This window comes from Vicugna pacos, chromosome 34 (assembly GCF_048564905.1).
Source record: "Vicugna pacos chromosome 34, VicPac4, whole genome shotgun sequence".
In the NCBI taxonomy this organism is placed as follows: domain Eukaryota; kingdom Metazoa; phylum Chordata; class Mammalia; order Artiodactyla; family Camelidae; genus Vicugna; species Vicugna pacos.
The window spans coordinates 14,812,738-14,825,555 of NC_133020.1; the positions used below are offsets into that span (position 1 = coordinate 14,812,738).

A 12,818-nucleotide genomic window follows, 5' to 3' on the forward strand; every position below is an offset into this window, starting at 1 on the left:
GAGTCAATGACCAGGACTATTTTGTTAAACTCCAGGGAGTGCCATTCACATAAGTGGTTTCGCCAGGATACAGCCCTGACTTCCTTTTTTTTTTTTCATTCAACATGACTTCAGGGAATCAGGAATATAAAACTCTTCTTGGTTGAAAACTTTGGAAAATGTTTTTACCTATACCTTGGTGCTCCCAGAGCTGTGCCATGCAGTGGACCAGTCAACGACATATTTAAATGCTTCAAAAAAGTGCCTACTTAACTGTAATTCATAATTATTCAACATTTGTACCATGCTCTCTCATTTACCAAGTACTGTCACATGAATTATCTTGCTTCCTTCCTCACAAAAACCATGTGGGTTAAGCAGGCATAATCATTTCCAACCAACCAATAAGAATCACCGAGCTTTTCCTGCTAATGCAGTGAAAAAAATATAAATTGAGGGAGATGTCAGGGGTCCTGCTCTCAAAGAACCGATACCCAACTGGAAAACAAAATATGAAATACACACAGGAAGGAGCTGAAGTCAATTCGAAGACATAATGTTAGCAAAAGCAAAACAGTACGGCAGGACTTCACACATACTAATAACAGTTAACACTTACTGAGCAATTTAATAATCTTCACTCAACCCTTGGGGTAGGTTATCATGATGGGACCCATTTTTCAGATGAGAAAACTGAGACCAAGAGAAGTAACTTATCCCAGCAAATAAGAGGTAAACCAGGATTCAGACTCCAGATTAGTCTACTCCGTGGACCCAGTTTTCCAACATCACATTTTACTGCTGAGAAAGACAATCTCCCCAGTATGTCAAGACATTTAGATAGAAAATGACTATTTCCCAGAAAGTCTGGATCACTGGCTCTACCGCCCAGGAGAAAAGGACTCAGGAGTCACAGGGAATCACCATAAGCAGGCAATGGTATTTTCTCACAATACTTTACCTCTTTGATTCGTTTAACCAAAGCGTTCTGATCAAAAGCAACGGCCTCTGCACACTGATGGAGGTGGTCCTGATAGCGGAGGCAGAGCTGCAACACCTGTTGAGAATCCAGTTTCTCCAGTTTGGTGTTTGTTGGGGAAGTCTGGCCACTCAGTAACCCTTCGAAGCAAAAAATAAAAAGAAGAAGAAAATCAAATGAAGTGAAATGGAAACTACCAATAAACGTGGGAATAAAGTAGTTTAATAACAAGTTCAATGAAGACAGAGGAAGAGGTTTAAATTTAATCTCACATTTTCTGTCATATGCTAATGACAATCACACCAACTATCCTTTATGGAGTATCTATTATGTGCCAAGCACTTGCAAAATGCTGCTGGTGCATTATTTTTCACACTCATAACTGCCTAGGAAAGTAAGTTATTATTAGTCCCATTTTACAGACGAGGAACCCAAGACACCGAGAGGTTAAGTAACTTTCCTAAAGTCACACAGTAAGTGGTTTCTCCAAGACAGAGCTCCTGACCTTCTGGCACTACTTCATGGAATCAGCAATATAAATCCCTCCCTGATGGAAAACCCTGGAAGGTGTACTTACTTAAATCCTTTTAATAATTAAAATGGCTGTCTGAGAAACTGAAAAAAGAAAGAAAATATACAAGGAAAATGTTGGGAGGAGATGCAAAAGTGAAAAAATTTTGTAAGTGACCAGAGCATGAGCTAACCTGCCATAAGCCTCATTCTTTACATTTCCCTCCAACATGAGTTTTGTTGGGTAACTATTACATTCCGTTAAATGTGAATAGGATATATTTTCAAAGCCTTTCATTCAGGATTACCTTACCTTTAAGGTGTGTAGAACAGGATAATTATTAGCATTTACAAAAGAAGACATAACAACGAAAGAGGCCAAATGACTTGCTCAGGGTCATTGGCTAAGACCCAACTAGAACTTAAGCCTCCCGATTTCTGGTCGCGTGCTTCTTATCAACCCAAAGGTTCGCACACTCTTTGGTGCTAGGACCCCTTTACCCTCTCAAAATTTACTAAGGATCCCAAAGAGCATCTGTGTATGTAGTTTAAATTCGTATTCACCTACTAAAAATTACAACTGGGAAAATTCTCAAGTATTTATTAAATCATTTAAAAATAAAAATAATAAGCTCATTACATGTTAACATAGATAACATATTTTAAGGAAAATAACTATCTTTCAAAACAGAAAAGTGAGAAAGTGGCAGTGGTTTACAGTTCTTGTAAGTCTTTTAAGTGTCTGGTTTCACAGAAAATAGCTGGATTCTCACACCTGCTTCTGCATTTACTCTGTTGCTATTTTACATCAGGTAGCCGCTGACAAACTCCCCTGTACGCTTGTAACAGAACGTAATTAGCAAATGTCCAAGTATCACTGTGAAAACAGTTTTGACTTCAGAGCATCCCTAGGAGGGTCCTGGGGATCTAGGGGACCCCCTCCCACAGCTGGCACGCTCACACCAGGCCACGGCACAGCACAGGGATCAAAGTAAAGACGACAGTGGCTCACACATCAGGCAGGACTCACCCACATCAAGGCTTGTCTTGGGAACTCTTCCCCACTCCAGCCCCGCAACCACCAATGTCAAACCCTCACTGGTTCTGAGATCGTAGGCCCTAAACCAGGCTCTTTCCCCACTAAACAGGCTGTAGGCTGGGCTCCCCAGCGGGGCCATTCCAGAGAATCCTCTCACATCTTCATCTGGCCTGACAAAGCAGAGTGCAGCCTGCACCCCCACACTCCACCGCCAGCACCAGGGCCTTCGTGGCACCACTGGCCACCCTAACACAGGAGAGCACCAGGAGCTCCCCTGAACCTGCCTCCCGAAGCAGCTTTTGATGAGGCTGGTATTTGCAGAAATAAGGATTTATTTTTTTAATCTGAAATTTTTACTGAGATCCTATGTATAAGATCTCATGTACCCCTTCACCCAGTTTCCGCCAAAGGCAACATCTTGCAAAACTGTAATGCAACATCACAGTCAGGATACTGACACTAATGCAATCCACTGATCCAATTCCAGCGTCCCACTCCACTTATATTTGAATGTGTGTGCGTGTGTGTTTAGTTCCAGACAACTTTCTCACATGTGTTGGTCTACGTACCCACTACCACGGTCTGAAATGTAGCTTGGTCCACCACCATTTTTTGTGCTCCTTTTCATAACCGCATCCACCTCTCTCCCCATCCTCCCACCCTCCTCCCCATCCTTACCCCTGGCAACCATTAATCTGCTCACCATTTTAAAAATTTTGTCATTTCAAAAATGTTTAAAAATGTAGAAACAGACTCACAGACATAGCAAACAAACTTACAGGGGGACGAGGGGAAGGGATAAATTGAAAGCTTGGGATTTGCAGATACTAACTTCTATATATAAAAAAACAACAAGGCCCTACTGTTTAGCACAGGGAACTATATTCAATACCTTGTAATGGCCTATAATGAAAAAGAATAGAAAAAGAAATAGACATGTCTAACTGAATCACTATGTTGTACACCAGAAACTGATACAACACTGTAGACTGACTATACTTCAATTAAAAAAAAAAGTTTAAAAACGCAGTAATACAACTCCTGGGATTGGCTTTTTTCACCCAGCGTGATACCGCAGAGATTCATCTAAGATGCTGCTTGTACCAACAGTTTGTTCCTTTTTATTTCCGAGTAGTATTCCACGGTAGGTATGTACCAGAGTTTGGTTAACCATTCACCCACTGCAAGACATCTGGGTTGTTTCCAGTTTGGGGTTATTACAAACAAAGCTGCTATGAACAGTTGTTAGACAGGTTTTTGTGTAAACTTAAGTTTCCCTCTCTCTGGGGTAAATGCCCACGAATGCAAATGCTGGGTTGCATGACAACTGCGTGTTTAGTTTTATGAGAAACTGCCAAACTGTTGTCTAGAGTGCCTGCAACCAAGAAAATGGGAGACTTTTCAGACCACTAAAATCTCCTAACAAAATGATCAAGGGCTATCCTATTACTGAAAAGAATTCAGTTCTAGGAATGCAGACTTGGGAAGAAAGGAACCTAAAATTTTTTGCTGTCAATCCAGGAGTGAAGTAGAAAAAGACTGAGGAGGCACCATGGGAAGAGGAATGAGTGATTCTGTACCATCAAAAGTGGGGATTTATAGATGTACACTACTATATACAAAACACGTAACTATATCCTACTGTACAGCACAGGGAACTAACTATATTCAGTATCTTGTAATAGCCTATGATGGAAAAGAATACGTAAAGTAGTATGTATATATGTGTAACTGAATCACTATGCTGAACACCAGAAATTACAACACTGTAAACCAAGTATACTTCAATTAAAAAAAAAACTTAAAAATAAAGAGAAGGAAAAAAAAGTGGGCCAAGATAGTGCAAAGGCCATAAAGTAAACACTGATACCTCCACCAAGACAGAAATTAAGACTCCTTATGACAAAAAAACAGTGTAAGTTAGAAAAAAAAAGCAGAAAATATTTGCAAATCGTATTACAAAGGGTAAGCTTCCTATTAGAAAAAGAGCTCCCAGAAATTGGCACTTCACTCCTAATACTCTATTCTCCCACGTATTTATGGTTAGTTTTTCATGTCAAGTAAAGTTTATAAATTATGTCTTCTTTACTGTGCTGAAGATCAGGGCCATTCTCCTCAGCCTTCTAATTCTTCTTTAGCTTAAAACAGTGATGCACACAAAATAGGTGTTTTTGAGTTAAAAACCTGATCTAATCTACAGAAACAATAAAAGGATCATTGCTTCCAGGGGTTTGGGGAGAGCGAGGGAGGGAGGAATGAATAGATGGAGCACAAGGGATTTTTAGGGCAATGAAATTATTCTGTGTGACACTATAGTGGTGGCTACATGTAAATACACATTTGTCAAAACCCACAGAATGTACAACACCAAGAATGAACCTTAATGTAAACTATGGACTTTGGTTGTCAATGATGCGTCCATGTTGGTTCATCGACTATACCAAATATGCCACACTGATGAGGGATGCTGAGGGTAGGGGAGCATATATGTGTGGGTGGGGAGGGCCATGTGCGAACTCTGTATTTTCTGTTCAATTCTGCTGTGAACCTGAAACTACTCTTAAAAAAAAAAAGTCTGTTAATAAAATTTAAAAAAAATCTGATCTAATAGACTCCATATTTGCAAATGGTAAATACAGGAGACATTTCCTAAGACCTGCTGAAACCACTCTGTTTATACAGGAATGGAGAGTGGGCTCCAGGGGAAGGGTGAGGACCAAGACTGAATCCTACACAGACCCAGCAAACTGCCATCTGTACCTACCTCTTTGTGTAAAGTGTTGAGTGGAAAAATCATCAGGGTTAGAAATTTGGAAACTATTTTGCTGAGCAATCTTTTTCTGTCTGAAATGTCAGGTAGGAAAAAAAAAGTTTTTCTAAAGCATACAACAGAGTCATATGGGTATTAACCTATGCTATTACCAAACTGAATTTGTTAACTTTTAGAGGCTTAGCTGCTTCCAGAACTAGAAATGAGTATTATGAGTAGTGGGGCTCATATTAGGGAAATAGGGTAACAAGCTCCATTTCCTGCTACAGAATCCAGAAAGCAGAATGTGTGTAACTTTAACAAAAGTTATTGTGAAGATACAATTAAGCAACAGATTATAAAAAAAAAAAAAAAGAAATTCCCCCCAAAACTAATAGGGGATTTTGGACTCTGTTGGTCACAGTATATTTCAAAGTCCAAAGTACATATGCCATGGGTATTGCTTACCTAACATAAACTCTCGTTCTCAAAGGCACTCCCTCCTCCGCCTTTACAGAGAGGGAAAAGTCTAAAAACACTTGCCCAGCTTGGACAGGACCTGACGATGTGTGTTAGTGATCAACTCCTTTGGGGTATTTAGAAAAGGGTGTCCTCCATGACTAGTCCCCTTAGGAACTTTTATATCCATCTGGTCACTTCAGAGGCACATCAATCTCACCCAGGAGAAGCCGCCGCCTAGAATGGCTACCATGATTATTCTGGTTAAACTACGTGGCAGGAGAGACTGCAAGTGCAGACATGCCAAGCCATCACGATGTTTGGTGTGGAGAGAAACAATCCTCCCAGGATCTCCCTCCTAACAGCTTTCAGTAACTACCCCAAGGGCCAAGGAAGACGAAAGACTGGATGTCTGTGTCCCCCCCAAAATTCATATGCTGAGACCTAATCCCTAATGTGATGCTATGAGGCAGGGCCTTTGGGAGGCAATTACTCATGAGGGTGGAGCCCTTATGAATTGGATTAGCGCCCTTACAAAAGAGACACCAGAGGGCCTGATGGCCCACCCACCACGTGAGGACGCAGCCGTCTATGAATCAGGAAGTGGTCCCTCACTAGGCACTGAATCTGCTAGCACCCTGATCCTGGACTTCCCAGCTTCCAGAACTGTGAGAAATAAATTTCTTCTGCTTACAAGGCACCCAGTCTATGGTATTTCGTTACAGCAGCCCAAATGGACTAAGGAAACATGGGGAAAGCTGATTTGAGTTCCATTATTTATTAGCTGCGTAGATTTGGACAGTTTACTTTACACCTCTGAGCCTCAGTTTTCCCATGTAAAACTGGGGGTGATAACCACCTCCCTTTAGGGTTTGCCTAGCCTACAGTAGGATCTTGATTAATATCTGTTCCCTTTACCCTTGCCTTTCTTAAGACTCAGGAGGTGTAGGGGCACTCAGGCTTCTACAGAATCAGCCGTAGGTTACAGAAAGCCCTTCGTCCCTCAGGTTCAGGCACCCGTTTGTGTCCATGGCCAAGGGCCCTGGTTTATGAGACCAAAGAAACAAGAACAGACGATGTCAACAACCAAAAGCAGACACACGTTTTCCAAAGGTGATCAGTATCCACAAATGAGACACCTCAGTATCTTCAAGAAATCCTGCCCACTGTTATGAACTTAAGTTAGCTTTTCATAATCGCCTTCACTTCTTCCTCCCAAAGAATAAAGCAAAAGGCTCAGCTCATTAACAATATATTGGTTCAGAGAGTTGCCCTGTTGTTGAACTTAAAGGCCAGAGAAGGGAGGCAGCATGAGATAATTTTAAAAGTGTAATAAGCTTTGGAGTCAGGTGGACCTGGAAATTTAAATCCAAGGATTGCCATTTACTACCTATGTGATGTAAGGGAAGACACTAAACTTGAACTCAAACCCTATAAATTAAATACTACCTACATTAAAGGAATACTGTGAGAATTCTATCTAGTTATGCCTAGCACAGTATCTGGCAGACAGTAGGTACTCAGTTCATGTTAATTTCCTCAGTGTCCCCAAATCTCCAACTACCAGCTGTTGCCATAGTCAAATAAGCAGGGTGTCAAAATCTGGCTGTATGACTGGCCAATCCTACCATATATGAGTATTTGCTAGCACCTCCTTCTACGAAACAGCACGGTAGAAAATAATTTAAAAATGAAACCACTCCTCAAGCAAATTGCCAGAAGAAGCAGAGTTAAATACAAAAAAGCAGATGTAGAGACTAAAATTAAAAAGAACAACCAAAAAAAAACCCCCAAACCCAATTCAAAAATGGGCAAAGGACTTAAAGAGGCATTTCTCCAAAGATATACAAATGTCAATAAGCACATTAAAGATGCTCAACATCACTAATCATTAGGGAAATGCAGAACAAAACCACAGTGAGATACCACTTAACCATTAGAATGGCTACAATCCAAATAACAGTAAATAATAAGTGTTGGTGAGGATGTGGTGAGACTGGAACCCTTGTGCATTACTGGTGAGAATGTAAAATGGTGCACCCACTGTGGAAGACAGCATGGCAGTTCCTTAAAAAAATTAAACATAGAGGGGACTCTGGGAAGACGGCCAAAAGGGAAGCACCAGGAATCTGTCTTCCTACCTAGACAACATTTGCTCAGGTAGAATCTATCTGATGCAACTATTTTGGAACTCTGGAGTCACTTCCAGGGGAAGGCTTGGATGGTAACCTGTGGCTTATTTCAGCCACTTTTCAGCTCTTAGCAGAGCAGCCTCTATGCATCCCTGAACCCCTGTGGCAGGCAGCTGTGTATTCCTGGAGCAACATACACACAGCTTGCAGGAGCAAGGGTGGGCAAAAGGACCCTGCCCTCCAAATATCAGCAGCCTGTATTCTGATCACTGGCTGGTGCTTCTAATCACAAAGGTGCAGAGAAGGAGGCAGTGGCCACTGCTGTTGCACATCTTCCACTGTTATGGGCCCCTCTCCCTCCAGCTGAAGTGAATTTCAGGGAATTGAAAGGGCTGGCACCTTTCTTCTTCCCTTTCATTTTTCTCTTTTTCCCCCTTTGGAGCTCAACGTCAAACATTCAAAAGCAACTACATATACAGGGAAAATCAGAAAGCCATTGTGCATGTCCAGGAAAGGGTCAGGCTCAGAAAAGATCTAGGAAGACCCTAAACCTCAAGCTGATCCTCAGCAGTGAGATGGCCTACAACAATTAAAAAAAAAAAGCAAACAAAAATAAAAACAAAAAACAAAATCAAAACCCAGCAAACCCTAGGAAAGGAGAAGAATCTGATTTCTGGAGTTATTTTATTACTAGATTCAATGTCCAGTATTCAACAACAAAAAAAATCATAAAGCCCACAAGAAACAGAGAAGAACTCAAAGGTACAAACAGTCCAACAGAAACTGTCCCTGAAAAAGATCTGATTACAGATCTACTACACAAATATTTTTAAACAACTGTCTTAAAGATGCTCAAACAACTAAAGGAAGACATGGAGAAAGTCAAGAAAAATAGTGTATGAACAAAATGGAGATACTTCAAGAGATAGAAAACCTAAAAAGAAACAAACAAACAAAAAATCTGGAACTGAATACTACCATAACTAAAATGAAAATTTCACTAGAGTGATTCAAAGGCAGATTTGAGCAGGCAGAAGAATCAGTGAATTTGAAGTAGGACAATGTAAATTACCATGTCTAAGGAAAAGATTGAAATAAGACTGAAGAAAAGTAAAGAGAGCCTAAGGGACCTGTGGGACACCATCAAGCAGACCAACAAACACATTGCAGGAGTCCCAAAAGGAGAAAAGAGAAAGAAGCAAAGAAAATACTTGAAGTAATACTGGCTGAAACCTCCCCAAATTTTATGAAACAAATGAATACAGTATATATCCAAGAAGTTCAACAAACTCCAAGTAGGATGAACTTCAAGAGATCCACACAAGGACACATTACAGACAGTCCACAGCTTATGATGGTTCAACTTCATGATTTTTCAACGTTATAGTGGTGCAGAAGCAATACATGCTCAGTAGAAACTGCACTTTGAATGTCGATCTTTTCTCAGGCTAGCAATATGCAGTATGATATTCTTTCATGACACTGGGCACCAGCAGTGAGCCATAGCTCCAAGTCAGCCATGTGATCACAATGGTATTTAAAACCTTTCTGCACGCAGACAACCATTCTTTTTTCACTTTCAGACAGTATTCAGTAAATTACATGAAATAGTCAACACTTTATTATAAAATAGGCTTTGTGTTAGATGACTTTGCCCAACTGTAGGCTAATGCAAGTGTTCGGAGCGTGTTTAAGGCTGGCTAAGCTAGGCTATGATATTTGCTAGGGGTTAGGTGTACTGAATGCATTTTCAACTTACAACACCTTCAACCTATGCTGGGTTTACTGAAACATAATCCCATCAAAAGCTGAGGAAGATCTGTATAATCAATCCAACTGTCAAAAGTCAAAGACAAAAACAATTTTGAAAGCAGCAAGGGAAAATCAACTTATTCCATATAAGGGATCCTCAATAAGATTATCAGCAGATTTCTGAACAGAAACTTTGGAGGCTAGAAGGCAGCGGGCTGATATAATCAAAGTGCTTTTATATTCAAACCTGTCAATCAAGAATCTTATATGTAGCAAAATTGTCTTTCAAAAGTGAGGAAGAAATTAAGACATGCCCAGATAAACAAAAGCTGAGGGAGTTCATTACCACTAGACCTGCCCTGCAAGAAATGCTAAACAGAGTCCCACAGGTTGAAAGGAAAGGATACCTGACAATAATTTGGAGCTGTATGAATAAAGATCTCAGTAAAGGTAAATACACAGGCAATTACAAATGCTAGCATTATTATAACAATGGCGTGTAACTCCACTTTTTGCTTTCTACATGATTTAAAAGACTAGCATATTTTTAAAAAAACTGTTAGTTTATGTTTTTGGACAATGTATAAAAAGGTAATTTTGTGACATCTACAACTGAAAGGAGTGAAGATGGAGTTATAAAGGAGCAGAATTTTTATGGTACTGAAGCTAATCTGATATAAATTTTATTTAGAGTGTTATACATTTTAGTATGTTAAATATAACCCCCATAATAATAACAAATAAAATAGTTAAAGAATATACAAAAGAAAATGAGAAAGGAATTTAAACATTTCACTAAAAAAATCAACTAAACACAAAAGCAGCTGGAAAATGAGGGCCAAAAAAGCTATTAAGTATAAAAGAAAACAAGGAGCAAAATGACAGAAGTAAGTCCCTCCTCATCAGTAATTACTTTGAATGTAAATGGAATAAACTCTCAAATCAAGAGACAAGAGTGGCATCATGGATTAAAAAAAAAAGCGTGATCCAACTATATTCTATCTACAAAAGACTCACTTCACACCCAAAAACACAGACAGGTTGAAAGAGAAAGGATGGTAAAAGATATCTCACACATATAGTAAACAAAAGAGAGAAGGGATAGTCCTACTAATTCAGACAAAATATACTTCAAATCAAAAAAGGTTACAAGAAACAAAGGACATTATATATTAATAAACGTTTCAAATCCGCAAAAGACATAACACTTATAAACATTAACGCACCTAGATACAGACCATCAAACTATATTACGCAAAAATTGACCAAACTGACGTGAGAGGTAGTTCTACAACAAGAGCTGGTGATGTCAATATCCCATTCTCAATAATGGCTAGATCAGCAAAAGGTAAGTAAGAAAACAGAGGATTTGAACAACACAATAAACCAATTATATATAACAGAAATATACAGAACACTCTACCCAACAACAGAACACACAAGCTTTTCAAGTCCACATGGGACATTTCCCAGGATAGATCACATGTCAGGCTACAAGTTAAATCTCAACAGATTTTAAAGATAGATATTATACACAGTATCTTCTCTTACCACAACAGGTTGAAGTTAGAAATAAAGAAAGAAAAATTGAAAAATTCACAAACTTGTAGAAATTAAACCACCAATGGGATCAAAGAAGAAACCACAAGGGAAATTAAAAAACTGAGACAAAGAAACCAAAAACATAACATAAAACTTAAGGGATGCAGCAAAGCACACTAAAGGGGAAATTTACAGCTATAAATGCTTACACTCAGAAAGAAAAAGGACAAAAACCAACAACCTAAACTACGTAGTAACTTAAGGAACTAGAAAAATGAGAACTATAGAAAACCTTAAAGATTCAAAAAAATTTTAAGACTAATAAATGAATCTAGTAAGGTAGCAGGATACAAAGTCAACACACAAAAAGTCAGTTGCATTTCTGTACACTAACAATGAACAATCAAAAAGGAAATTAAGAAAACAATTACATTTACAGTAATATCAAAAAAATTAAATACTTAGGAATTAACCAAGGAGATGAAAGACTTGTACAGTCAACAGTCCAAAACACTGCTGAAAGAAGATGAAGAAGACACAAGTAAATGGAAAGACAACTCATGTTTCATAAACTGGAAGACATATTATTAAGATGTCAGTATTACCCAAAGTGATCCACAGCTTCAACGTAACGCCTATCAAAGTTCCAACATTTTTTGCAGAAATAGAAAAACACATCCTAAAGTTCACAGGGAATCTCAAAGAATTCTCAATAGTCAAAACAATCCTGAAAAAGAAGAGAAAAGCTAGAAGACTCACACTTTGTGACACTACAGACCTATAATAATCAAAACAATGTGCTACCGGCATAAACACAGACATAAAGATCAATGGAATAGAACAAAGAGCAGAAATAAACCTTCATACATATGGTCAAACTATTTTCTACAAGGGTGTCAAGACCACTCAATGCGGGAAAGAACAGTCTTTTCAGCAAATGGTGCTGAGAAAACTGGAGATCCACATGCAAAAGATGAAGCTGAACTTTCACCTACCACCACCTACAACAATTAACTCAAAATGGATCAGAGACCTAAAACTATAAAACTCTTCAAAGAAAACAAAGGGCAAAAGCATCAAGACATGGATTTGGCAATGATTTCTTGGATATGACACCAAAGATACAGTCAATAAGAGGAAAAAATAGACAAACTGGCCTTTATGAAAATTTTTAAATTTTATGCATCAAAAAGCCCTATCAAAGAGTAAAAAGGCAGTCCAGAGAATGGGAGCCAATACACACTAATCATGTAACTGATAAGGGATTAATATGCAGAGTACATTTTTTTTAAAGCTCCTAAAACTCAACATAAAAACACAACTCAATTCAAAAACGATCAAAAGACTCAGATATTCCTCCAAAGAAGATATACAAATAGCTAATAAGCACATGAAAAGATGCTCAAAATCACTAATCATACGGGAAATGCAAATCAAAACTACAATACGATACTACCTCACACTCATTAGGATGGCTACTATCAAAAAAACAGAAAATAACAAGAAGTGTTGGTGAGAATGTGGAGAAATCGGAACCCTTGTACACTGTTGACGGGAAAGTAAAATGGTACAGTCAGTGTAGTAAATAGTATGGAAGGTCCTCAAAAAATTAAACATTAGAATTATCACATGATTACCAGCCATTCCACTTTCAGGTATACATGCCAAAGAACTGAA

General features: G+C 38.8%; 1 protein-coding gene across 2 annotated transcripts in view; it reads right to left on the reverse strand.

Moving 5' to 3' along the window:
- The window catches only part of BORCS5 (BLOC-1 related complex subunit 5), a 68,788-nt gene that overhangs the window by 16,256 nt on the left and 39,714 nt on the right, over nucleotides 1–12,818 (reverse strand). For both annotated transcript variants that reach the window (XM_015235652.3, XM_006199870.4), the window contains exon 3: nucleotides 941–1,098. In XM_015235652.3, coding sequence (XP_015091138.1) covers nucleotides 941–1,098 — 158 coding nt within the window. The remainder of the gene's footprint in view (nucleotides 1–940; nucleotides 1,099–12,818) is intronic.